The sequence below is a fragment of the Trachemys scripta genome, chromosome 1, assembly GCF_013100865.1.
Source record: "Trachemys scripta elegans isolate TJP31775 chromosome 1, CAS_Tse_1.0, whole genome shotgun sequence".
Lineage (NCBI taxonomy): Eukaryota > Metazoa > Chordata > Testudines > Emydidae > Trachemys > Trachemys scripta.
In genome coordinates this window covers 138,742,437-138,769,946 of record NC_048298.1, presented here as the reverse complement: position 1 = coordinate 138,769,946, position 27,510 = coordinate 138,742,437, and the positions used below count along the sequence as shown (strand labels likewise).

Genomic DNA, 27,510 nt, shown 5'->3' with positions numbered 1-27,510 from the left:
TCCTCACAGCAGTGCCCAGTCACTGCCCATCCCGGGAGACACCCCGGCAGCTGTGAACTTCCTCACAGCAGTGCCCAGTCACTGCCCATCCCAGGAGACACCCGGGCACTTACTCCCTAGCAGGTTGAGCTTCATGACTGCTGTGGCCTGGACTGCTGACTGAGTCTGGGGGACCATGGGAAAGTGGATGGCAAGGCACCCATACTCGCTGCCGCCCCACTATTGTGACCCCTCCCCTCCCAGCCCCCCACCCTTCACACACAGCTCACTGAAGCTCTACCACTGCCTCTCAGCACTACCCGGCAGCACCCCTGCTATTTCAATCCAGCCCCCCCCCCCGCCGCACTACCAGGGGCTCTGGAACAATTTGTGTAGTGGGGGTGCTGAGAGCCATTGAACCAAACTGTAACTCTGTATAGGATGGAAACCGCTTCAAGCCAGGAGGTGTGCGACAGCACCCCTAATTCCAGCACCTCTGCCCCTCACTCCCAGGCACTGCTCCCCCAGCCTCCTCGAGCTTGCAGCGAGGAGGAAAAGATTGGCTCCCACCCCTGTGCCGTGCCTCGCCTCCCCATCATTGGTCCCTTCCCCCCCCCGCAGCACCTGGCTCCCGCGCCCATCGCATTGGCTGCTGGCGCCCATCAATCAGTTCTGGGCTCTGCTGACATCATGCTGCAGTAGAGGGGCTGGGCTGGGGCAGGGAGCTGAGAAGTGCGAGCTCGCTCCATCCCTCCGCGCTCCGAGGAGCTGCGAATCTAGCCAGCCATCTGTTCCGAGCTCTGCGGCTCGGCGTCCGGCCCTCCGCCCCACGGAAGCTTGAGAGGAGTGAGAGCGCGGAGGGGCGGCTGCACATCACCCCGGAGCAGGTGGGAGCCGACTTCCAGGATGGGCTGCCCGCGGCCCCTCGCCTCCCTCTTCTTCCTATGTGCCTTGCTCCTCGGCAGTTTCTGCAACAAAGGTGAGTGGGAGCCCCCCCAGGGCCAGGTGGGAGCCCCCCAGGGAGGTGGAGTCCCTCCGGATTGTGGGCTGGAACGCAGCGGTCGGGAGCCATCTGCTTTCCAGTCATGTCAAGAGATGACACGCAGCTGCGATCAGCTCATCTGATCCATCTCCTGGCGTGGCAGTGTCTCCAGCTCTCAGCTCTGCAGGATCCCTGGTTCTCTCTGTTCATCCCTCCAGGTTCCTGCTCACATTGTCACTCTAGTTCTGTTACCTACTTTCCCTCTCTGTCTCCCTAGCTCTTTCCAGCTCTTTCACATGCTCTCAGGTCGCCTAGTTCTTCCTTCCTCCGAGTTTAGTTCTTCAATTCTTTCTCTCCCTACATATCCTTCCTTTATTTCAGCTCTCTGGTTGAATGTACCTTGCCTTTTGTTTCTGTCTGTTGAAATATAACATGTAAAATAATTGAGCTATCCAGCACCACACAACATGCCTCTATCTCCATCCTTTGATCCTAGATTTGTTTCTCCAGCATCTGTCTATATGATTAACTTACATGGAAATATGTAACCTATGGGCGTTGCATATAAGAGTGAGAGTATTTTTTGTGCTAAATATGGGGAAACCAACCCTATAACTCATACATTCTGAGCACAGATGTTGTCCAAAAAGACATACAGAGAGAGAAGGTACGAGATCTATGGCTGTAGGCACAGATGAGGAGAGAGAAAAAATAAGAATAACTTAATAGGGCAGAGTGGCATACAAGGGGGCAGAAGGGATGCCTAGGAATGGGGAGTTCTAGACCCCATCGCTCCCCATTGGAAGATGCAGAGCTGGTTCTGGTTCCTGGGTGCAGAGCTGTGTGTGTATCGGTTTTGGAGGGGGTAACCCCCTTATTATTATTATTTGTACTGCAGTAGCACCTAGGGGCACAATCATGAATCAGAGCCCCCTTGGGCTATGTGTCCTCCATTTTCCCTGTGAACTGTACCGTCCAAAGCATCCATCCACCTCTAACAAGTGTCTTTACCTCCTATGGGATCTTCTTGAAGGTGGCAAGAGCCTTCCTCTGCCCCCAAACCTTCCCATGATTCCTGGAGACTTCCCTCCAAAGAAATCATCCTGGTGCCTTCCAATTGACGGAAGGATGCAGTCAAGATTTATCCCTCCACCATCAGCTTGTTGCCCCAGCAACAGGGTGTACCTGTTTATAAACCAGAACCTTGCTCAGAGTGGAACGGGATGGGGGCTTTTCTGTGGGAGGGTATGGGGAGGTGTGGAATTACACACAGAAGGGGGTCCCAGTTGCATACTGATGAGAATAAAGGGACAATGATTGTTTCTCTGGATTTCAGCATAATGCTGCATTAATCAGTATGGTGAGATATAAATCCTAACTCACAGCCTTTCCTGCTATGCAGACTGGATGTCCCCTTTTGATGCATCTTAGTGCTGATCTGGAGCCCCGCTTGCTGCCTGAGTCCTGGACTCTCTACTCACAGTTCTGCCAAGGCACCTCAATTCTGATCTGTGGAAATTAGTGGCTGACTCTTATAGGGGTCACTCTGAGTCAGTACTGATCCCAATGCCCCAACATGGTGCAAGGCAGAGCTCTGCTGCAGGAAAGGACCCCTATATTAGAAATGGTGCCCTTAAGGTGATAGGGCAGAGTGGCATATCCTTTCCCCCAACCTCTCTGAGACCATGCTGTGTGGTCAGAGCATTGTTTGGGTGTGACTGTATCCTTGTTTCCCTGGATGGGGTAGGATTAGCTGGGAGATGGGGGTTGAAACTAGGCCATTGCACTATAATCCCCAAGACCCATTCAGCAGGGATTGGATAGTGGAGAGGCGGTGTTCATTTGTAATGATTTTCCTTCTCCCTCTCACTCCCTTCCTCCTCCTTTCTCTCTTTCCCTGCCCCGGAGCTTGTGTGATAAAGATTAATTTGCTATTTCTGGGCCTGTGACATTTTTCAGAGCCTCCTGCCGGCTGCTGTCTCGGAGCTGAGTCTGGCCAGGCTCCAGCCAACGAGATTAGCACTCCGGGCAACAAGGAGGGGCCAAGGGAATATGGGACATGCCATGGAGCCAGGGATGAAGGAGAAAGGGACTCAGGAAATAGGACATATGTATGGAGAGAGCAGCACAGAATAGCTATTCTGGAGCCCTTCAAACCCTGGCCCCATAAAGGGGTGGGGCAGAAGTGGTCAGGTTGCTCCTCGGGAATATTCCCCATGGAGACCCTAAGGGTGGCTCTGTCCTTTAATAGTGACTTTATTAAGCCGGGGGCAGGGTGGGATTTAGTTAATTGAATCTCTCCTCAGAACTTGACTCCTCCAGCCTCTGGAGAGTTGCTGTGGTTCTTGTCTGAGATCCCTCCTAGGAATGAGGGCCCCAGGACAGAGCACAGTATTCTCAGTGGAAGTTCTCCAGAGCCACATAGAGAGGGACTATCCTTCCCTGCCCCTTATCAGTCTACTTGGGGCCTCCTTTATTTCAGGGTTGAGCGTGGTGCCCCCAGCCTGCATCTGGGGGGCCATTAGCTCTATAATTGTGTCTAACTCATTCATGTCCTCCCATTCCTGTACCCCCAAACCCCCTCAGCAAACAAGCACAAACCCTGGATTGAGTCTGAATACCAGGGCATCGTCATGGAGAATGATAACACAGTCCTGCTCAACCCACCGCTATTTGCTCTGGACAAGGATGCACCACTGCGCTATGCAGGTACCTGGGTAACAGGGTTGGAGGAGAGATGGGGAGGACAGAACCAGAAAGAGAGAGAGGATTGGATTGTCGCTCAGCACAGAGACTGATTGCTTTACAACACCTCTGGCAAGGGCCCCAGTACAGGTTAGAACAGCGTATGGGCTGCCCTAACATGCACCAGTTGCCAGTGGTCCTGGGAGCCTTTCTTAAAGCCAGGAACACCCTGGTCAAGGCTCCTGCTTCCTCTAGGAATGCCCTGCACTGGGGGCTTCTGCAGAGGATGATCTACCCTGGTAATGGGTGCCAGAGCTGGCATAAAGAAGCCAGGAGATAAGCATGAATCCACACCCAGGGAGATAAAGATGGGAGCGTGAGAAGGGAATGGGTGAGGAAGAAAGGAAAGAGGGTGTTCACACGTTGAAATGGTGGGAGGGGAAGTGGGGCGGGACAGAGAACATAAGAATGGCCATACTGGGTCAGCCGAAAGGTCCATCTAGCCTAGTATTCTGTCTTCCAACAATGGACAATGCCAGATGCCCCAGAGGGAATGAACAGAACAGGTAATCATCAAGTGATCCATTGCCTGTCGCCATTCCCAGCTTCTGGCAAACAGAGGCTAGGGACACCATCCCAGCACATCTTGGCTAATAGCCATTGATGGACCTATGCTCCATGAACTTCTCGTTCTTTTTTGAATCCTGTTATAGTCTTGGCCTTCACAACATCCTCTAGCAAAGAGTTCCACAGACTGATTGTGCGTTGTATGAAAAAAATACTTCCTTTTGTTTGTTTTAAACTTGCTGCTGTTTAAAACATTTGGTGACCCCTAGTTCTTGTGTTATGAGAAGGAGTAAATAACACTTCCTTATTTACTTTCTCCACACCAGTCAAGATTTTATAGACCTCTATCATACTCCCCCTTAGTCATCTCTCTTCCAAGCTGACAAGTTTGGAAGAGGGACAAGTTGCAGAGAGATGGTGAGGAGTGGTGTGGATGGGCAAGGACTGGATGGCAGGGGAAGGCAACTCCCTGCTGTCCTCATTGGCCTGTTCCTCTTTCCCTTTCTGTCTCTCCCCCTCTCCTCCCCTGCTCTGGGGGGCACCAGGTGAGATCTGCGGCTTTCGGATCCATGGGGCAGGGGTGCCCTTTGAAGCTGTGATCCTGGACAAGGCCACGGGTGAGGGGCTGATCCGAGCCAAGGAGCCGATGGACTGCGAAGCGCACAAGGAGCACACCTTCACCATCCAAGCATACGACTGTGGAGAGGGACCTGATGGGACCAACACCAAGAAATCCCACAAGTGAGGCAGGAGTGGGTGGCTGTGGTGGCTGGAGCCTACCTCTTAACCTGCCAAAGCCCAAATGGGGCATTCAGTGTGTCACAGAGATCCAATATGAGGGGGGCGGGGACACAAATTGCTGTGGGATTCTTTCCTCCAGTGCGAAGAACTCTTTCTAGAGCCTCCAGTTCACCAGTCTGCATTTTTTATGTCAATCATTTCCAATATTAAAAATGAGGGGAAACCAAGTGTGTGTGGACTGTCAGTAACTATGGGGCTAAAATGAGTGACACCTTTGAAATGAGAGATGTCTGAGAGCTGTGTCCTAGGGGTCAGTGCTTTGTGCTGCTGTATAGGCAGGAACCCCAGGGTCCATTACTAAGAACATAAGAATGGCCATACAGGGTCAGATGAATGGTCCATCTAGGCCCAGGACCTGTCTTCCAACAGTGGCCGGTGCTAGATGCTGCAGAGGGAATGAACAAAACAGGGCAAATTTATCAAGTGATCCATCCCTTGTGATCCAGTCCCAGCTTCTGGCAGTCAGAGCTTTAGGGATACCCAGAGCATGGGGTTGCATCCATGACCATCTTGGCTAATAGCCATTGATGGACCTATCCTCTACTTATCTAATTCTTTTTTGAACTCCATTATAGTTTTAGCCTTAACAACATCCCCTGGCAACGAGTTCCACAGGTTGACTGCACATTGTATGAAGAAGTACTCTCTTGTGTTAGTTTTAAACCTGCTGCCTATTAATTTCATTGAGTGACCCCTGATTCTTGCATTATGTGAAGGAGCAAATAATATTTCCTTAATCACTTTATCAACACCATTCAGGATTTTATAGATCTTTATCATATCCCCCTTTATTCATCTCTTTTCCAAGCTGAATAGTTCCAGTTACTTTAATCTCTCCTCGTATGGAAACTGTTCCATACCCCTAATAATTTTTGTTGCCCTTTTCTGCACTTTTTCCAATTCTAATATATCTTTTGAGATGGGGTGACCAGAACTGCACACACTACTCAAGATGTGGGCGTACCATGGATTTATATAGAGGCATTATGATATTTTCTGTCTTATTATCTACCCCTTTTCTAATGGTTCCTAACATTTTGTTAGCTTTTTTGACTGCTGCTGCACATTGAGCGAATGTTTTCAGAGAACTATCCACAATGCATCCAAGATCTCTTTCTTGAGTGTTAATTTAGACCCCATCATTTTGCCAGCTCACTGTTCACCCCTTTTCCAGATAATTTATGAATATGTTGAATAGCACTGGTCCCATTACAAATCCTTGGGGGATGCTGCTACTTACCTCTCTCCACTGTGAAAACTGACCCTTTATTCCTACCCTTTCTTTCCTGTCTTTTAACCAGTTATTGATCCATGAAAGGACCTTCCCTCTTATCCCATGACAACTTACTTTGCTTAAGAGCCTTTGGTGAGGGACCTAGTTAAAGACTTTCTGAAAGTCCAAGTGCATTGTATCCACTGAATCACCCTTGTCCACATGTTTGTTGACCTCCTCAAAGAATTCTAATAGATTGGTGAGGCATGATTTCCCTTTACAAAAGCTGTGTTGACTCTTCCCCAACAAATTGTGTTAATCTATGTGTCTGACAATTCTGTTCTTTACTATAGTTTCAGCCAATTTCCATCCCAGTCTGTCTCTCGTGAGAGAGGCTGGCCCAGAGCCCCCTAGAGGTCAGTGCTGCTGTGTGGGGACCCAAATCTCATTCTCTGTCCTTTAATTCTTTGAGGGCTGGGATGAGGTTGGCACCCGCTAGGGATCAGTGCCTTGGTCTGTCTTGCAGAAGACCTAGGTTTCATTCCCTAACCTGGTCTCTTGCTTCCTGTATCACTGCCTCGTCAACCAGCTGCTTATTCATCTCTGTCTCCATCAGGGCCACCGTGCACGTGCGGGTGAATGACGTGAATGAGTTTGCTCCGGTCTTTGTGGAGAAGTTATACCGTGTGGCAGTGACCGAGGGGAAACTCTATGACCGCATCCTGCGGGTGGAGGCCATTGATGGAGACTGCTCCCCCCAGTACAGCCAGATTTGCTACTATGAGATTCTCACCCCCAACATCCCCTTCCTGATTGACAATGATGGTGAGAACCTGCCTCCGTATACCTCTGAGACCACAGTTCACTCCATGTGCCCCCTGCCATCTCTGCCTGGTCCATTCCTCCATGTATGTGTGCTGTGTGATCCTTTTAGCTTTCCTTGCATTCCTCAGCCATCTGCCTTGGAGAAGAGACAGCAGCCCTTTTGTGTTCAGAAGTGTTTCAGCATATTACAGAGCAACACAAAATGACATTGCATGAGGATTTAACTTTTTGATTCTGCCTCGTTTGTTATTGTGATGAATCAACAATAAACCTTATTTTAGAATGAGACTCTCCTTATGCATTGTGAGTGGGAAAACAGAGCAATGCTCTGCTAAATGTACATTTCTCTTTCCTTCTCACTCTGTCTTCCTCTCCCTTTTTCTCTTTTCCTGTCTCTTGACTCTTGTCTTTCTTTCATTCTCTCTCTGTCTGTCTCAGTCTTTCTGCTCCCCTAATCCCTGTGTCTCTCTCTACCAGGGAACATTGAGAACACAGAGAAGCTGCAATACAGTGGAGAGCACCTATACAAGTTCACAGTCACAGCCTACGATTGTGGCAAGAAGCGGGCATCTGATGATGCTGAAGTGGAGATCCAAGTGAAGCCCACTTGCAAACCCAGCTGGCAGGGTATGAAGCCTCCTCTCCCACTCAGCTCTTACCATGACCTCCTTCTCACTGCTAGCCCCTCCCATCATGGCCCAGCTACCCCACCCATCCCACCATAATCCTACTCGGTCACCCTATCCTCTTCCTTCTCATACCCTAACACTTCCTTTATACCTTCCCCTTTCACCCTTCTCTCGTCTCCCCAAACCCTCTCCTCCAGAGCCTGGAACGGAATCCAAGATCTCAGAGTCTCACCATTCCTCAGCTGTCAGCAAATATCTGTGAAACCCACTGGCAGAGTGTCCCACCCTCCTCTACCGCTGGTCCACACAGAGGATAACAACCTACTATTGCTCTCAGTTACTTCGTTAGCCCAAGTGGCAAGGGTCCTTGTGTTGGATCTAAAGTTTCCAATCCTGCTGAGGAATCATGAGGGTGTCAATATAATTCCACAAGATGGAATTTTTGTCTATTCAGTTTTCTTTTTTTTTAAATCTCGGAAATTACATAAAAACGATGTTAAAAGAACATTGTCTGCAAAGTCTCATTCAAAAGTTAGGAATTGACAGTATTAAGGTTGCTTTTGCAACTTTAATTCAGTTGCCTTGTATATATGCATTAGAATAGTCTGTAATTGTGTGATCACATACTTTTTTTTCCCTACAGAACCCCTGCCTCATTCAGAACACAGAATGGACCATGCTCTGAGATAAATCAGGGTTGTATAGGGAAGGGGGCTGTTGTCTGTAGGATCCTTGCCTCATTTGTTGCAGAAATTGGAAGGCATGTACTGAAGGAAGCAGGGAGTTGCAGGAAGAGAAAGGATGGTTAAGGCTGCCCTGAAGAATTAGATTCTATCCCTGCCTCTGCCACAAAATGCCTATGTGATACTGGGTAAATGACTTAATAGAATCATAGAAGATTAGGGTTGGAAGAGACCTCAGGACATCATCCAGTCCAACCCCCTGCTCAAAGCAGGACCAACACCAACTAAATCATCCCAGCCAGGGCTTTGTCAAGTCGGGCCTTAAAAACCTCTAAGGAGGGAGATTCCACCACCTCCCTAGGTAATCCATTCCAGTGTGCTTCACCATCCTCCTAGTGAAATAATTTTTCCTAATATCCAACCTAGACCTCCCCCACTGCAACTTGAAACCATTGCTTCTTGTTCTGTCATCTGCCACCATTGAGAACAGCCAAGCTCCATCCCCTTTGGAACCCCCCATTCAGGTAGTTGAAGGCTGCTATCAAATCCCCCCTCTCTCTTCTCTTCTGCAGATTAATAAGCCCAGTTCCCTCAGCCTCTCCTCATAAGTCATGTGCCCCAGCCCCCTAATCATTTTTGTTGCCTTCCGCTGGACTCTCTCCAATGTGTCTACATCCTTTCTGTTGTGGGGGGCTCAAAACTGGACGCAGTACTCCAGATGTGGCCTCACCAGTACTAAACAGAGGGGAATAATTACGTCCCTCGATCTGCTGGCAACGCTCCTACTAATGCAGCCCAATATGCCGTTAGCCTTCTTGGCAACAAGGGCACATTACTGACTCATATCCAGTTTCTCATCCATAGTAATCCCCAGATCCTTTTCTGCAGAACTGCCGCTTAGCCAATCAGTCCCCAGCCTGTAGCAGTGCACAGGTTTCTTACGACCTAAGTGCAGGTCTCTGCACTTGTCCTCGTTGAACCTCATCAGATTTCTTTTGGCCCAATCCTCCGATTTGTCTAGGTCATTGAGGACCCTATCCCTACCCTCCAGCATATGTACCTCTCCCCTCAGCTTAGTGTCATCTGCGAACTTGTTGAGGGTGCAATCCATCTCATCATCCAGATCATTAATGAAGCTGTCGAACAAAACTGGGGCACTACGCTTGATACTGGCTGCCAACTAGACATTGAGCTGTTGATCACTACCTGTTGAGCCCAATGATCTAGCCAGCTTTCTATCCATCTTATAGTCCATTCATCCAATCCATACTTTTTTAACTTGCTGGCAATAATACTGTGGGAGACCGTATCAAAAGCTTTGCTAAACAGTCTTTTCACAGGTGGTCACTAATTGTTTTTTTTTTTTGGGGTCTGACTTGAGACCCTGGGTCTGATTTGCAGAAGTGCTGAGTACTCACAGCTGCAACTAAAGTTAATGGGAACTGTGCTCTGAACATATAAATTTCTATATAATGCTAAGTACTCTGAAAAATAAGATCCTGGGTGTTTCAAATTGGGCACCCAAAATGAGTGCTCACTTTTGCCCTTAATCTCTCTCTGCCTCAGTCACCCAGCTGTAAAATGTGGATAATACCATCCCCTTGTTTCACAGGGGTGTTGTGAAAATAAAGTCATTGATGCTTGTGAAGTGTTCAGATACTGTAGTGATGAATGTCATGGTAAAGTCCATGAGAAAATTAATTCTGCCTTCAGAGCAGGGTTTGAATAGTGTGCAGTAAATTACAGATATTTGGGGGCAGATATTAAATTACAGGGAGCAAAGAAAGTATTGAATAGCTGCTTATTTAAAGAGCCCCCTCCGTACTGTGCACTGAATGAAATGGGTCCTGTGGAGCAGTATGTGATCATGTCACTTAAGATTGTGCCATAATGCATGTGCACAAGGAGGCAGAATTTCTGGCATATCCTAACTTGTGAGCGCTTGGCTTTGCAACCTTAATGTAGTTTTTATGTGTGTTTATTATGAATACTGTATTTAAGTGACCACTGATTTTGGGTGCCTCAATTTGAGACAATTTGGGCCTTTCAGAAGTGCTGAACACACACAGGTCCAGCTGAAGTCAGTAGGAGCTGGGGGGGGATTCAGCACCTCTGAAAATCGGGCTGAGAGATGTCAAAAATCCAAGGGTCTCTGTCAGTACCCAGGGCTATAAACACACAAAACCCACTCTCTAGTCTCCTATGAAATCTCCCCCTGTGCTGACCCCACTGGATGGGTTAATTTTTCAATATGGAAAGGGCCAAAAATCTGTCATTTCAGGGAAAATCAGTAGAAGTGGAGGGTCTGTGTCAGCTGCCCTGACCTGGGAAAGCCTCAGGGCAGGGCCCTAACTCCTCTCTCTCTCTCTCCTCCGATAGGCTGGAATAAGCGGATTGAGTACACGCCAGGTGCAGGTAGTCTGGCACTGTTTCCCAGCATCCACCTGGAGACATGCGATGAGCCGCTGTGGAACATCCAAGCTACAGTGGAGCTGCAGACAAACCACGTGGCCAAGGGATGTGACCGTGACAACTACTCGGAGAAGTCGCTGCGCAAACTCTGCGGTGTGCATTCCTCCTTCCCCAAGTGGAGCCAGGGAGTGGTGGGCGGAGGGAGGGGGATTACCCTCCTTCACCCCTCTGCATGGGGAGCCACAGTGACATCCCCCACACCAAGGGGAGCCAAAGGGATGCAGCCCTTCCAACTCCTGCACCAAGTAGAGCCTGGGGAATACCTGGCCACCCCCAGCACTGAGAGGGGTCATGAGACACTACCCACACACCGAGGGGAGGGGACCCCTTACACCTTCCTGCAGCCCCTGCCTTGCGCGGAGTCATGGACCCGTCCCTCAGCACTGAGGGGAGCCACTGGAAAAATTCCTGCATTCTTTCCACCAAAGAAGCCATAGATATCTCCCACTGTCCTGAGGGGAACTGCCAGGAACCTCTCTGCATCCTCAGAGACCCACTGCACCTTCCCATCCCCATGTCATACTCCACCCAGCCCCTTCTGCTCCCCATCCCTGTGAGTCGGTCTCTGTCTTGACGTCTGTCTCTATCTCCGTCCTTCCTTCGGTAGGTGCTGCCTCAGGTGAGGTTGACCTGCTGCCTGTGCCCAGCCCCCTTGCCAACTGGACGGCACGGCTCTCAGTGCATTACAGCCAGGACAGCAGCCTCATCTACTGGTTCAATGGCAGCCAGGTGGCCCAGGTGCCTGTGGGCAGTGGGATGGGTGCTCATGAGGGGCTCAGTGACCACTTCACCCTGTCACTGTGGATGAAACATGCTGTGGTGCCTGGGAAGGGCAAGAAGGAGGAGGAGACTGTGATCTGCAGTACGGTGCAGAGTGGTGAGACACCCTGGAGATAGACCCTCTTTCTGTGAGACTGATACTCCCCACCATGAACCCATCAGAATAGACTCTCCTTCCAAATAGGAATCTCTTCCTAGCTCCAGACTAGAATGGACCATTCCATCATGGTGGGATTCTCTCCCTGCCCCCTTCCCCAGCCAGGCGGGGCTCCATTGTAAGTTCTGGGAGCAGCCATCCCCAGGAGAGATACCCTGACCATATTGCAAGGGAGAGGGGGGTGGAATGGTTTCTTCTGCACTACTCTGAGTGCAAGGCTCATGTCCTGTGTGATGAGTGGGTGGGATCTCAGCCCAGTTGCTCAGGCTAACCCAGCTCTCTAAGGGTCCCAGGATAGTGCTTTGTGGAACTTTCTTTGATCTTTCATCTCCCTCTATGCCCCTTCTCCCTCTCTGCAGAGGATGGCTACTCTCACTACTCCCTGGCTGTGCATGGCTGCCGAATTGCTTTCCTATATTGGCCTTTGCTGGAGAGTGCGAGACCTGTCAAATTTCTGTGGAAGCTGGAGCAGGTGAGGAAGGATCTGGCTTTCTCTGTCTCTCTCTTTCTCCCTTCCTCCGCTTGCTGATCTCTCCTTCTGCCTGTTACAGGTCTGTGATGATGAATGGCACCATTATGCCCTCAACCTGGAGTTCCCCACCGTCACGCTCTATGTGGATGGTGTGTCCTACGACCCCGCGCTCATCCATGACAATGGCCTCATCCATCCCCCAAGGCGGGAACTTACCCTCATGATCGGAGCCTGCTGGGTTGGTGAGTGCCCCCCCCCAACACTGCCCTGATGAAGGGATGGACTGGAGAGGAGGCAGAAGGGTCCAGAAGATGTTCTACCTAATGCCAAGCAGTGGCCAATGGAATGAGAGCACTATGGCCAGCTCAAGAGGCATTCTCAGCACCAAAACCAGTGTGGTGCCCCCCAATGGACCAACCCAACAGTATCTTGGTGCAACTCAGTGGGCAATGGCAGTACAGGTAGCATCCCTGTGCATAGGCGCTGACTCTGTGGGTGCTCCAGGGCTGGACCACCCACGGGGAAAAATTGGTGGGTGCTCTGCACCCACTGGCAGCTCCCCCCCCCCTGCCCCAGCTCACCTCCGCCTCCACTCTGCCTCCGCCTCCTCCCCTCAGCACGCCAGGGCAAGTGCTGGGAGGGAGGAGGGGGAACGCAGCACGCTCAGGGAAGAGGTGGGGCTGGGGCGGGGATTTGGGGAAGGGGTCCAATAGGGGCAGGGAGGTGGCAGAGTTGGGGCAGGGACTTTGGGGAAGGGTTGGAATGGGGGCGGGATGGGGCAGGGGCGGGGTGGAGTTGGAGCGGGGGATGGGGGGCGCAAGCACCCACCGGCGCCGGAGAAAGTTGGTGCCTATGTCCCTGTGGATAACTGCACCTGCAAATGGATCCCCTCTAGGGTCAGAGAGGAGTTCAGTCTCTGTAGTCATTCAGTTCTTGGCCTCTGCTAAGGCTTCCAACAAAGAGGCCACTCAGTGCCAAGAGTGATGCTGGTTTCACTGATGAGGGTTCCTATATCATTAGGAATTGAACTGAGATACCACAGCTCATTCCAAATGGGAGGCAGGGTGAGAGGGCTGTGAATGGTGTCAGATAGGAAAAGACTCTGTAGGCCACTACAGACTTGGGGTCAGATTGGAGCCAAACGCCCTGGAGATGAAAGGCTCCTTTCCCCAGTTCCCTATTTCCCTGCAAGGTATATTCCAGTCCCTCTGTTCAGAACCCTCAGGACTACAAACAACTAAATGTAGCTGCTGTCTATCTTCTCCACAGCAGAAGCTCCCAGTAGGACTGAGCCCCTCTTGCGGTCATGCCTCCTCTTGGTCAGAGATCCTATTATAGCACAGCATCCTCTTGCCATGTGTAAGCCACAAAAATTGTTCAGCTGTCCTGTGAGTTCCCCCTGGAATTATCTAGCTTTCAAATGGAAAAGCTAAGTGGCCTGTGAAAACTGGCTAAGATCAATAAGAAACATCAATTTATTAAGTTCATAAAGTCAATATTGTTGGGAGGCAGAAAAAATTCCATACATTCACCTCCACATCTGTCAGCCATCCGACTGTCCCCTCCCTGCTCTGCAATGTGAGGCCTTTGCGATTGAAGGGCCTAGTGCTGAGCAGTGTGTGCCAGCCAGGTGTCTCCCTCCTCCCTGGCTGACACAGCTTTCTCGTCTTTTCCTGACCTTGTAACTCACCTGCTCCCAAAGGCTGATGCTTAGTCAATGATCTGAATGTTTTCCTCTTGCAGAGGAAAAAAACAAAGAGAAAATCAGGGGGAACGAGAACTCCACAGATCCTATGCAAGGTATGGACTGGAGTGAGGAGGATTGCCCCCTTCTTCACCACGCATGACTTTAATCCGCTTCTCGCATGGCGTTTGTTCCATACAGCTCCCTCCCCCACCCCATCTTTTCTGGGAGGAAAACTCTTGTTATTTGGCAGCATATTGATTTCTGTGGAGCGTGAGAGGACTGGTGCAGGGATCAGTGGAGCCTATTTGGGGGAGACTCAATATGTCTATCCTGTGGGAGACAAGTAAAATAATCCCCACTCCTGATCATTGAAGCTGGTCACTGAGGAGAGTGGGGGAAATGAAGAGCAGGGGACGCAGAAAATGCAACCTCACCCTAAATTATCTAGTGGGAATTTGACCTTCTTTATGCCCTCATGGAACCACAGTGAGCAAAACAAGACTGGGTGGGGGAAACCATCTCTATCAAGGGCTGTGTCTTGGCAGACACTTCTCTCACTCTCTCCACCCTTATCTGCCTTAGTGTCTTTCCTTCTATCTGGGTTTCCCAGACACTTTCTCCCCCTTCCCTTAACCCCTCCTTCTTGTTGTCTTTGTCTTTCCCCATGCCACGCTCATCTTTGTCTCTCTCTACCTCCCCCATTCCTGTCTCCCTCACACTCTCACTTTCCTTCTCTTCATTTCTGTTGCCTCTCTCTCTCTTGCTTCCCCCCACCCCCCACACTGTCTCTGTCTCTCACATCCTCCTCCTCCTCCTGTGTTCCCCTTAGGAGACCCTCTGCTGATTCACCACTACTTCCATGGTTACCTGGCTGGCTTCACCATGCGCCCCGGCAGCCTGGAGAGCCGGGAGGTGATTGAGTGCCTCTACGCCTGCCGTGAGGGGCTTGACTACAGTGACTTTGACAGCCTTGGCAAAGGGATGAAGGTATGCCCCCTCCCCAGCTTGCATGAACCTCCACCACTCTCCCCTTCATCCCTGTCTCCTGCCACACCCCAGGAATCTCCCTGTACTCCTCTTCTACATCTCTTAGGGTACATCTACACTACAGCGGGGCGTCGATTTAAGATACGCAAATTCAGCTACGTGAATAGCGTAGCTGAATTCGACGTATCGCAGCCGACTTACCCCGTTGTGAGGACAGCGGCAAAATCGACTTCTGTGGCTTTCTGTCGGCGGCGCTTACTACCACCTCCGCTGGTGGAGTAAGAGCGCCGATTTGGGGATCGATTGTCGCGTCCCAATGGGACGCGATAAATCGATCCCCGAGAGGTCGATTTCTACCTGCCAATTCAGGCGGGTAGTATAGACCTAGCCTTAGTCTAAAATCAAAGCATCCACCCGGGATTCTTCAGTCCATTCTTTCCTTTTCCCCCACAGGTTCATGTTAATCCCTCACAGTCCCTGCTCACACTGGAGGGTGATGATGTGGAAACCTTCAACCATGCAATCCAGCATGTGGTTTACATGAACTCACTGCGCTTTGCCACGCCTGGAGTCCGGCCGCTCAAGCTCACCACCACTGTCAAGTGAGTGCAGGAACTCCAGGTGGAACCTCTCCCCCAGGCAAATTGGAGGGAATCTGTTGGAGTGATATCCTACAATGTATCCCTTCGTAGCTCATGACAAGGAGCACCTCACGCTAAGCTCACCAATCATACAGGACTCTATTGTTAAAATTCACTGCCTTTTAATTTGGGGTTGATAATCTCAAAATGTACAAGAATAAACCTGAAAAAAAGTAGCAACGTTTGTGAACACTTGCCCCAGTATATTTTGGGAGTATAAATATAGTATGGATATAGAGCCATCACCAATGGCACTTGTGCACTGGCATCTGGTCGGATACCCACCTCATGTTGGGTTGGAGCTTGTGGTGATGACGACATCACAGTGCCATCTCTAAATACAATGATGCAATTCCCAGAATACCGCTCTGCAGAGCACAGGAGGTTGTGGGGAAGCACTTAGAAGCTGGCAGTCACAAGATGATCCACCCCTCGCCAACAGTACTGGAAAGGCGAATTACCCCCTCCAGGATGAGGCTGGCAGAAGTCTGTGTGTAGGTACTAACACTCTGTCCCCTTCCTCTGTCAGATGCTTCAGTGAAGAATCATGCGTCTCCATCCCTGATGTGGAAGGCTACGTGGTGGTGCTGCAACCTGATGCCCCCCAGATCCTGCTGAGTGGTAATACTCACTTTGCTCGTCCTGCATCAGACTTTGAGAACCCTGATGGGGTCCCCCTGTTCCCTGACCTCCAGGTCACCTGCTCAATCTCTCACCAGGTGAAGGCCAAGAAGGATGAGAGCTGGCATGGCACGGGTGAGTGGGGCACATGGAAAAGGGGCTTACTCACAAACAGGAAATGAGAACACAAAATAGGAAGTGTTGTTACGTAGAAATTGGAAATGATGCCACTAGAACAGTGGTGTCACTACCAACACAGAAACAGAAAAGAATTTTGCTTAGAAATGGGAAACAGTGTCATTGGAAAGACTTAAAATGGGAAGTGACATGCTTAGAAATAGGATGTGGTGTCACTCGAAACAGTTCTCTGTATTCCCATAACCCTGTCTCTTTCTTTTCTTTCCCTGTGTTCCCCTCTACCCAACCCAGTTTCCTGCTTACATACTCACTCTGTGCTCCTCTCCCCATCTGCTCCCACACTTTACATCCCTTTCCCTTTCCAGAATCTATCACCTTACATTTTAACTCTGCCACCCCCTATTTCCCTGAGCTCTCCTCAGTCTTCTCCTTCTCTTTAGTCTCCCTCCTGCTCCTCACATGTCCCTGTCAACCTTAATCTCCTCTAACACCACACATTCCCCTGAATCCCCCCCCATCTCCTTCACCACACAATGCTATCTTGCTTCTCAGCCTCCTCCTGCATCCCCTTCAGGTTCCCTTCCTGCACCCCCCAGTCTCCTGCCACTCTCCTTCAGCCTCCCTCCTGCTGCCCACATTTCCTACATTGCTCTTAGCTTCCTGTCCAACCTACCTAGAGCTACAGCCATCTTCCCTGAGGACAGTGTGGCTTCAGTTCCAGTTAAAAGAATGGGGATTAGGGGCCACTTTACTAGGGCAGCCTCACTTCCCCATGCAATTATGGCTGACTTGACTGAGGATAGGTTGGCTTTAGCCCCATTGAAAGTAATGAGAGATGGTGGCCATTTTGAATAAGGGAATATTTAAAAGAGTTATGCCAGCATTTGTAAGATCATTATGTGGAATCTTTTTTTTTTTTTTTTTTTTTTTTTAAAAAGTCTCATGTGTCTGAGCTGGTAACACTGCAGTATCAACAGAACCATTCCAGGCAAGATGTACTGTCACTAAAAATCCCCAAAGTGGCTCATTGTTAGAACATGAAGTGATTGTTTTAACAAGCAGAAGCAATGTCATTAGAAGCAGGAAGTGGCAACCCCACCAGCAAATAACATGACAGACACGAAGATATCACTCACAGTGAGAACTGCCAACAGAAAGTGACATCATTGGCATGATGGCATAGTGCAGCACAGATGTGTTGTGGACAAGGTCTCTTATTAACTGGGTATCATAAACTCTGTCCATTTTGAGCACTGGTTTTGCTTTTTTTGATCTCTTTACCCATCTCTACGCCTCTTAGTGACAGACACACGAATGTCAGATGAGATTGTCCACAACCTGGATGGCTGCGAGATCTCCCTGGTGGGAGATGACCTGGACCCGGAGAGGGAATACCTGATCCTGGATGGAGCATCCCTGCAGCAGCGGGGCCTGGAGCTCATCAACACCTCTGCCTACTTCACCATCACAGGTAGATTCTCCCCCGGACAGGACTTTCTGGTTCCTGTCTCCTCCACTTCCTGCCAGTCACAGCCAGGAGAATTGCTTACCAGACGTTAGAGATGGAGAAGCCTCATCACACTGATTGAGACCAGGGGAGGATTGGTCCTGTCCATCCATTCCCTGGACTCTTGGTTCTTAGCGTCCTGAGTGATGGGGTCTAGCTCTGGAAAGGGAGGCATTACCCCAGGCTCACAGTGCTGGAGTATGGGATCTGAGTTCCTTTCCTTTGATTCAGTTGCACTCTGTTTCCCTCCACCTGTGGTATGCACTTCTCCATTCCAGAAATGTTTTCCATGCTGCCTCTGGGTGGCAGTGGATCCCACTGGTTGTGCGCAGGTGCAATTCCTAAGGCAGGGTTGGAACCTGACACGTGACTAGCTGCTGGACCCTTCCTTACCTTCCCTGGGCATTAATGACAGCCACTAGGGATTTCCTGGGCCCTTTGAGGTTGCAGACACCTCAAGGGAGCCACACCTAGCTCTGCTCCCTTTTAGGTATGAGCCTGGTTTGTCCTTCCCGCACAGCTTTTCTTTAGACTCAACAGTGTTATGTAGGTGGACCGTGATCATTTCGAAATGGGAGCTCTCTTACCCCACACCTGAATGTCTCTCTCTCTCTCCTCTCTCTCTCTGCCCCTGACCCCAGGCGTGGAGAGCATTGCAGTATACGAGGAGATCCTCCACCAGGTCTCATACCACATCCGCCATGGCGCTGCCCTCTATGAGAGGAAATTCCGCCTTTCCTGCACTGAGATGAATGGACGCTACTCCAGCAACGAGTTTACTGTTGAGGTACAAGGCCATCAATGACTGTGTATGTGTGAAGGCCAGGTCTCATTAAATCCAGAGACTAACTCTCTTCCTCTTCCACAGGTGAACGTCCTCCACAATATGAACCGGGCTGCTCATCCTAACCACATCCTCAGCTCCCAGCAATTCATGCACCAAGGTCACCACCTACCACCAGAACTATCTGGGCACAGCCTGGCCAACGTCCATCGCAACTCCAGTATGCAATCCTGATGATTTGGTGACAACCTACATGCAGAATTACCCCCGGGGGCATATTTGTGTAGAAACCTACAGTGACTCCCTGTTGGCATTTCAGGACTGACCCCAGTAGTAGGCAGCACTATGCTGCAAGGAGTGGTGTGATTGACTGAAAAGCAGGGGGTGCTCTCCCCCAGAGTAGGGGTGGCTCTGGTGTGGTGCTAGGGAAGAGGTGTGATTCAGATGAAATGTAAATCTGAAGCAACAGCTCCTCATGGTCACTCCTCTCACAATAACCTGACTCAGGGAAATAAACCCTGGGCTCCTGGCAAAACCCAGTACTGGGTGATTTCCGTCTCCCTCTATTCCTCCCTTCTTAGTTTTAATCACCTAAAAGATTCTTCTTGGCTTTCTGTCATTCATCAACTACCAGAACTCAGCCCGGAGGTGGCTGCATTTTAATGCTTGGTGCAGTGGTTCCCTCTGTCAGTATGAGGTTGGTTGATGTACGTAATAGTGCTTTGCGATCCTCCTCCAGAAAGGGGGAGTCATGGGCTGGCCCTGCTTCATTTTACATTTCTCATAGAAACTCTGCACAGGACTGATTAATGCAATTCCAGAGATGCCTCAGCAGCAGGAGATAAATTTAAAGAGCAAGGCCAGGCTGAAGCTGATCTAAGAGGAGAACTGGGATTAGAAGGCAGTGAACCAGGTAGAAATATACAGGGAAGCAGCTCCAGACAGAGAGGGGGCTGCTGCAAAGGAAGTGGTGGCTCTTGCTGCCAGAGGTGATGGAGAAGAGCAGGGAAGGGAGCAGAGCAGTGGCCAGATTCATTGGTTCACTCTGCTGCTTTGTGCCACTTTGCCAACACAAAGCAGCCATAGAGCCAACTTAACTGGCCCCTGGAGGAGAGTGAGTGTATGTGGTTCCTGGCTTCTAGAAGTCTGCTGCTTGCAGGATAGGGGGCGGCTGACCAGGGCCGGCTCCAGGCACCAGCCCACCAAGCATGTGCTTGGGGTGGCACCTGGAGGGGGGCGGCGCGGTGCGGCGCTCCGGCCCGAGAGCAGGGCTGCGACTGGGCTCGCCGCCCTCCCTGCGGCGCTCCGGCCGCCGGGAAGAGCGGAGCCACAGCTGACTCGCCGCCCTCCCCCCGGCGCTCTGGCCGCCAGGGAGAGCGGAGCCCCGGCCGGGCTCTCTGGCCGCTGGGGAGAGCGGAGCCCCAGTCAGGCTCTCCGCCTTCTCTTGGCGCTCTTGCTGCCGGGGAGAGCACAGAGCCCCGGCCGGGCTCTCCGCCCTCCCCGCGGCGCTCTGGCCGCCGGGGAGAGAGCGGAGCCCCGGCCGGGCTCTCTGCCCTCTCCCCGGCGCTCTGGCCGGTCGGAGACAGCGGGCCCGCGGCCAGGCTCGGCGCCCTTCCTGCCGCGCTCCCCGCAGGGCGGGGAGGGCAGCAGGAGGCTTTTTTGCCTGGGGCAGCAAAAAAGCCAGAGCCAGCCCTGCGGCTGATGCAAGGCTGCTCCAATTTGCACCAGGAAGCAGACCACTACAGGCATGACCTGAGGCAGCTTAGTGCCACCTTTGCCCCTCCCTTCCTCCGCTAAACTCACAGCAGTGCAGCCAGCCTAGAGAAGCTACCCCTAAGTGTGCGATACTGACTGGAGCTACTCCATGGCGGTTGGGGGGGCAGAGTACTGAGAGCTTATAAAGGCAGTGAGGATGGGACATGCTTGGCATGCGGCCAGGTGAGGAACAGAGGCAGATTCCTGCAGCTGGGGCTGCCATAGAGCAATACCCAAGTATCCCTGGCCCCTCACAGGTTAAAGGCAAGACTGTCCAGGTCAGATGTTTGTAACTTCCTTATCCCTCCCCCTCCAGTGGTCCCCAGCGCAGCCACCACCATCATCATAGTGTGTGTGGGCTTCTTGGCACTCATGGTCATCCTGGGCATCCTGCGCATCCACTCTCTGCACCGCCGGGGGGCTGGGCACAAGGCCCCAGGGGCTGCCGGGGGAGGCCATGCAGGAACCAGCAGCAAGGAGAGCGACATGTTCTGGGATGACTCAGCCCTCACCATTATCGTCAACCCCATGGAGGTGAGATGGGAGGAGGAAGGTGGGGTTGGTTTCCAGGTGGCAATTGATGCTCTAAGCCAGGGGTGGGCAAACTTTTTGGCCCAAGGGCCACATCTGGATATTGAAATTGTATGGTGGGCCATGAATGCAGACAAAATTGGGGGTTGGGGTGCAGGAGCGGGTGAGGGCTCTGGCTGGGGGTACAGGCTCTGGGGTGGAGCTGAGGGGTTGGGGGTGCAGGAGGGTGGGACTGAGAGGTTCTGATGGCAGGAGAGGTATCAGGGCTGAGGCAGGGTGTTGGGGCATGGGAGGGTTCGGGGTGCAGGCTCCAGGCAACACTAACCTCAAGAAGTTCCCAGAACCAGCAGCATGTCCCCTCCTCCAGCTGCTACACGGAGGCGCCGCCAGGCAGCTCTGCCCCAGCTGCAGGTGCTGCCCCTGCAGCTCCTATTGGCTGCGGTTCCCGAAGGCACTTGGGGCAGGGGCAGCATGTGGAGCCCCTGGCTGCCCTTACATGTAGGAGCCAGAGGACATGCCGCTAGTTCCAGGAGCTGTGTGGAGCAGGGCAAGCCCCAGACCCTGATCCCTGGCAGGAGCGCGAGGACCAGATTAAAATGTCTGGAGGGCCGGATGCAGCCCCTGGGCCATAGTTTGCCCACTCCCGCTCTAAGCCCTCCTCTTACCCCCATAGACAGCTGCAGCGGCCCAGGAGCCAGCAAACAGAGCTGTAAACAGGGGAGTTTCAGTGGGAGTTCTGTTGGAGGAGAAGGTTTTTGTATTTTGTGTACTGTATTTTGTAGTTTTATATGTGTGGAGGCTGGTAGGGGCAGAGTGCTGGGAGAGAAGCTGAGCCCTGATTGGGGGTGAGGCTTCTCTGCTTAGGGGTCCTATAAAGGTAGCCAGCCAGTCAGGCAACGGCATAGACAGCTGCAGCGGCACAGGAGCTAGCAAACAGAGCTGTAAACAGGGAAGTTTTAGTGGGGGAGACTAAGAGAGGCAGGCAGAGGAATAGACAGGCTAGTGAAGGGAGGGGGTGGTGTTGTGTTTTGGTGCCTGGTGTGGTTTTTTTTCTTTCCTGGGGGTGGTGGTGGTTTTGGTTTGTGTTTCCTGGACTAACAGGTTTTAGGTGGCAAGGCTATGACCGATACAGAGGCAGCAGTGGAAGACACAATGAGGATGACTGGATGTGGAAGCTGCGGCATGTACATGATCCTGGAGGTGGGATCTGAAAAGAGTTTCGTTTGCATGAAGTGCCACCTGACAGAGCTGATGGAAGAAAAGATCCGAGGATTGGAGATGCAGGTGGAAACTTTGGTAGAGTTTAGAAGGGGATTTGAGCAGATGATGGAGCAAAGACATGAGGAGGCTGAAGGAAAAAGCTCAGACTTGCAGATGGAAACAGGACCAAAGAATTCTGAGGGGAGACTGCTGGGTGAGGAAAGTGGACAATGAAAGCATGTGACTAAGAGAACCAGGCAGAGGAAGAGACGGGCTAGTGAAGGAGAAATAGAGCTCAGGAACAGGTTTGTGGAGTTGGAAAATGAAGAAGGGGCACAGCAGGTGATCGCTGAAGGTGAGAGGGCAAGGAAGAAGAGAAGGGCAGCTAGTCCTATAGGAAGAGAGGAAGAGTCAATGGAAATAACTCCAAATATGAGCCCCAGGAGGATAAGGGATGGATTGCGGAGGATTGCAAGGGACAATAGAAATCAAGAGGACTTGCAGCCAGAGGGAGCAGGGGATAGACCGGAGAATCACATCGTTACCAGGAAAAGGCAGGTCTACGTGATTGGGGACTCCTTACTGAGAAGAATAGACAGGCCTGTAACTAGAGCTGATCTGGAGAACAGAAGGGTGTGTTGTCTGCCAGGTGCTAAGATACGGGATGTGGACCTGAGGCTGAAAAGGATCCTAATGGGAGCGGGAAAGAATCGGCTGATTGTCCTTCATGTAGGAACAAATGATACGGCTAGATTCTTGCTGGAACGTATCAAGGGAGACTATGCCAAGCTGGGGAAGATGCTTAAGGAAATCAAGGCTCAGGTGATCTTCAGTGGGATTCTGCCTGTTCCTAGAGAAGGGCAACAAAGGTGTGACAAGATTATGGCAATCAACAGATGGCTCAGGCAGTGGTGCTATAAGGAGGGCTTTGGGATGTATGGCCACTGGGAAGTATTCATGGACAGAGGACTGTTCTCTCGGGATGGACTTCATCCAAGTAAGGAGGGAAATAGACTTCTAGGATGGAGGCTGGCACAACTGATTAAGAGAGCTTTAAACTAGGAATTTGGGGGAGATGTCCAGGTAATCTCCACACCGGAATTTAACACTGAGAAGGAAGAAAACAAAGTAAGAAAGGATACAGCCGTGGGTATGAGAATGGACGTAAGGAGGAAGGGTTGTGTAGATACCAGTCTAATAGGTGATACTGGCGGTAGAATGTCTGTGCCTAATCGGGTAAAGAATGTCAGTAAAGCCAAAATGGCAAAAATTAAGATGTTTGTACACTAATGCGAGGAGCCTAGGTAACAAAATGGAGGAACTAGAGCTACCGGTGCAGGAAGTGAAACCAGATATTATAGGGATAACAGAAACAGGGTGGAATAGTAGTCATGACTGGAGTACGGGTATTGAAGGCTATGTGCTGTTTAGGAAAGACAGAAATAAAGGCAAAGGTGGTGGAGTAGCATTGTATATCAATGACGAGGTAGACTGTAAAGAAATAAGTGATGGAATAGATAAGACTGAGTCTGTCTGGGCAAAAATCACATTGGGAAAGAAAGCTACTAGAGCCTCCCCTGAGATACTGCTTGGGGTGTGCTACTGACCGCCAGGATCCCATTTGGATATGGATGGAGACCTCTTTAATCTTTTTAATGAAGTAAACACTAATGGGAATTGTGTGATCATGGGAGACTTTAACTTCCCAGATATAGACTGGAGGACAAGTGCTAGTAATAATAATAGGGCTCAGATTTTCCTGGATGTGATAGCTGATGAATTCCTTCACCAAGTAGTTGAAGAACCAACAAGAGGGGATGCTATTTTAGATTTGGTTTTGGTGAGTAGTGAGGACCTCATAGAAGAAATGGTTGTAGGGGACAACCTTGGTTCGAGTGATCATGAGCTAATTCAGTTCAAACTAGATGGAAGGATAAACAAAAATAGATCTGGGACTAGAGTTTTTTATTTTAAAAGGGCTAACTTTAAAGAATTAAGGAAATTAGTTAGGGAAGTGGATTGGATTGAAGAACTTGTGGCTCTAAAGGCAGAGGAGGCCTGGAATTACTTCAAGTCAAAGTTGCAGAAACTAACAGAAGCCTGCATCCCAAGAAAGGGGAAAAAATTCATAGGCAGGAGTTGTAGACCAAGCTGGATGAGCAAGCATCTCAGAGAGGTGATTAAGAAAAAGCAGAAAGCCTACAGGGAGTGGAAGATGGGAGGGATTAGCAAGGAAAGCTACCTTATTGAGGTTAGAACATGTAGGGATAAAGTGAGAGAGGCCAAAAGCCATGTTGAGCTGGACCTTGCAAAGGGAATTAAAACCAATAGTAAAAGTTTCTATAGCCATATAAATAAGAAGAAAACAAATAATAATTAATCTTCATCCAAGAATATTAAAGGAACTGGCACATGACATTGCAAACCCGTTAGAAAGAATTTTTAATGAATCAGTAAACTCAGGGGTTGTACCGTACGACTGGAGAATTGCTAACATAGTTCCTATTTTTAAGAAAGGGAAAAAAAAGTGATCCGAGTAACTATAGGCCTGTTAGTTTGACATCTGTAGTATGCAAGGTCTTGGAAAAATGTTTGAAGGAGAAAGTAGTTAAGGACATTGAGGTCAATGGTAATTCGGTCAAAATACAACATGGTTTTACAAAAGATAGATCATGCCAAACCAACCTGATCTCCTTCTTTGAGAAGGTAACAGATTTTTTTAAGACAAAGGAAATGCAGTGGATCTAATTTACCTTGATTTCAGAAAGGCATTTGATATGGTTCCACATAGGGAATTATTAGCTAAATTGGAAAAGATGGGGATCAATATGAAAACTGAAAGGTGGATAAGGAACTGGTTAAAGGGGAGACTACAACGGGTCATACTGAAAGGTGAACTGTCAGGCTGGAAGGAGTTCCTCAGGGATCAGTTTTGGGACTAATCTTATTTAATCTTTTTATTACTGATCTTGGCACAAAAAGTGGGAATGTGCTAATAAAGTTTGCAGATGACACAAAGCTAGGAGGTATTGCTAATACAGAGAAGGACCGGGATATCATACAGGAAGATCTGGATGACCTTGTAAACTGGAGTAATAATAATAGGATGAAATTTAATAGTGAAAAGTGCAAGGTCATGCATTTAGGGATTAATAACAAGAATTTTGGTTATAAATTGGGGACACATCAGTTGGAAGTAACAGAGGAGAAGGACCTCGGAGTATTGGTTGATCACCGGATGACTATGAGCCGTCAATGTGATATGGCCATTAAAAAAGCTAATGCGGTCTTGGGATTTATTTCCAGTAAAAATAAGGAGGTGTTAGTACTGTTATACAAGGCACTGGTGAGACCTCATCTGGAATATTGTGTGCAGTTCTGGTCTCCCATGTTTAAGGATGAATTCAAACTGGAACAGCTACAGAGAAGGGCTACTAGGATGATCCGAGGAATGGAAAACGTGTCTTATGAAAGGAGACTCAAAGAGCTTGGCTTGTTTAGCCTAACCAAAAGAAGGCTGAGGGAAGATATGATTGCTCTTTATAAATATATCAGAGGGATAAATATCAGGGAGGGAGAGGAATTATTTAAGCTTAGTACCAATGTGGACACAAGAACAAATGGATATAAACTGGACATTAGGAAGTTTAGACTTGAAATTAGACGGTTTCTAACCATTACAGGCGTGAAGTTCTGGAACAGCCTTCCAAGGGGCGTAGTGGAGGCAAAAGACATATCTGGCTTCAAGACTAAGCTTGATAAGTTTATGGAGGGGATGGTATGATGGGATATCAATTAATTGCCAAAATTAGGCTCTTTGATTATTAACAGGTAAATATGCCCCATGGTCTGTAATGGGATGTTAGATGGGGTGGGATCTGAGTTACTACAGAGAATTCTTTCCTGGGTGCTGGCTGGTGAGTCTTGCCCACTTGCTCAGGGTTTAACTGATCGCCATATTTGGGGTCGGGAAGGAATTTTCCTCCAGGGCAGATTGGCAGAGGCCCTGGAGGTTTTTCGCCTTCCTCTGCAGCGTGGGGCACGGGTCACTTGCTGGAGGATTCTCTGCACCTTGAGGTCTTTAAACCACGATTTGAGGACTTCAATAACGCAGGCATAGGTTAGGGGTTTGTTATAGGAGTGGGTGGGTGAGATTCTGTGGCCTGCGTTGTGCAGGAGGTCAGACTAGATGATCATAATGGTCCCTTCTGACCTTAAAAGTCTATGAATCTGTCTTCTCCCCAGTCATACCAAAGCTGCCAGGAGAGGGCAGCAGAGAGTGGGGAGACCAGAGCTGTAGAGGAAGTGGAGGAGGAGGAGGAGAATGATGACAGCAGTGACTCAGACACACCGGACACCCCAGGCAGCGATGATGGAGATGACCAGCGCATCGTGGGCAAAAGAGATGGCCCCTGCTGCTACTAGGAGCCCTGTGCTGTGGGAGGAGGGAAGCGAGGATGCTAACCAGATAGATTCCCCAGCCTGAGCAGTTCACTGCCCTCTTCCCCTTTTCTCTCTCCCCTGGTGTATACAAATACACACTTTTCCCACCCACCCCCTAATTTCTCTTGCCTGTTTCCTCTTTCTCTGCTATTTTCATTACGGGAGTAGTGCCTAGGGGGAGGGCACTTTCTACTCTTAACCCCTCTCTTCTTCCCCATAGTGCTCCAGGAACACAAGATGGGCCATGGGCTCTTCGCCCACACTCCCTAACATTAGGTCCCCCTCCTGAGGATGGGATAGTATAGGGACCCATCTGAAGGGAGTGGCACGCTTAGGAGGAGCAGGGAAGAAGGAAACACTCATCAGCAAGGGTTGGGCAAACAGAGTCAGCTGCAGGCCCCCACATATTATATACATATTGTATATTTTTTCAGTGTTGTCATTTGAGGTTTATTCTTGTCTGATGCAAAACAAAAAAAAACAAAAAAAAAACCCTGCAGCTTGTGTTGCTTTGTAAAATTGTCAATAACTCTAAATGAGTGAAGGAAGGAGGGAACGAGGTGGATTTTAAAATAAAAGGATTTAAAAGAAACAGACTCAAGGCCTCTGGGATTCTTCATTCTGAGAGGCAAGGGCTAGAGTGGGTGCTTGAAGGGCAGCAGTTAGCCCTATAAGCTCTCTTGACTGGCAAAATGGCATGATTTTCCAAACCTCCATTGAGGTAGCTGAAAACCAGAGGCATTTTGTCCAAGGCAGGGCCTTAGTTTTAGGCAGTCTGGTCCGCCTGCAGTGGGTTCAAGGTTGTGGGATTAGTCCCTCAGATACAGACAGATCTGATGTTTTCAATTGATAGTCTTATTTTTTCTATACACTTAGTGTGTTAACAAATCCCTCAACTTCAACACCTGCATCCACCCTCTAAATGACATTCACAGGCACAAAACAGTATGTTTCACACACCAGGCATCCAG

The 27,510-nt window shown here is 49.9% G+C and overlaps 1 protein-coding gene across 1 annotated transcript; it reads left to right on the top strand.

Annotated features, from left to right (window-relative positions):
- The first annotated feature begins 668 nt into the window (after window positions 1-668).
- CLSTN3 (calsyntenin 3) lies at window positions 669-27,135 on the top strand. The gene is made up of 18 exons (XM_034786888.1): window positions 669-958; window positions 3,548-3,670; window positions 4,759-4,954; window positions 6,844-7,052; window positions 7,530-7,679; window positions 10,744-10,929; window positions 11,444-11,713; window positions 12,133-12,245; window positions 12,325-12,487; window positions 13,989-14,045; window positions 14,762-14,919; window positions 15,373-15,521; window positions 16,090-16,316; window positions 17,620-17,790; window positions 18,468-18,613; window positions 18,695-18,830; window positions 20,682-20,899; window positions 26,342-27,135. The coding sequence occupies exons 1-18, from the start codon at window positions 886-888 to the stop codon at window positions 26,519-26,521; spliced, it is 2,925 nt and encodes a 974-aa protein (XP_034642779.1). The 5' UTR covers window positions 669-885; the 3' UTR covers window positions 26,522-27,135.
- Window positions 27,136-27,510: the final 375 nt, after the last annotated feature.

Coding starts and splice junctions, on each gene's coding strand:
- CLSTN3 (XM_034786888.1), top strand. CDS start 886: ATGGGCTGCCCGCGGCCCCTCGCCTCCCTCTTCTTCCTATGTGCCTTG. Junction 10,930..11,443: donor GTCGCTGCGCAAACTCTGCG/GTGTGCATTCCT, acceptor TTCCTTCGGTAG/GTGCTGCCTCAGGTGAGGTT. Junction 14,920..15,372: donor GCCTTGGCAAAGGGATGAAG/GTATGCCCCCTC, acceptor TTTCCCCCACAG/GTTCATGTTAATCCCTCACA.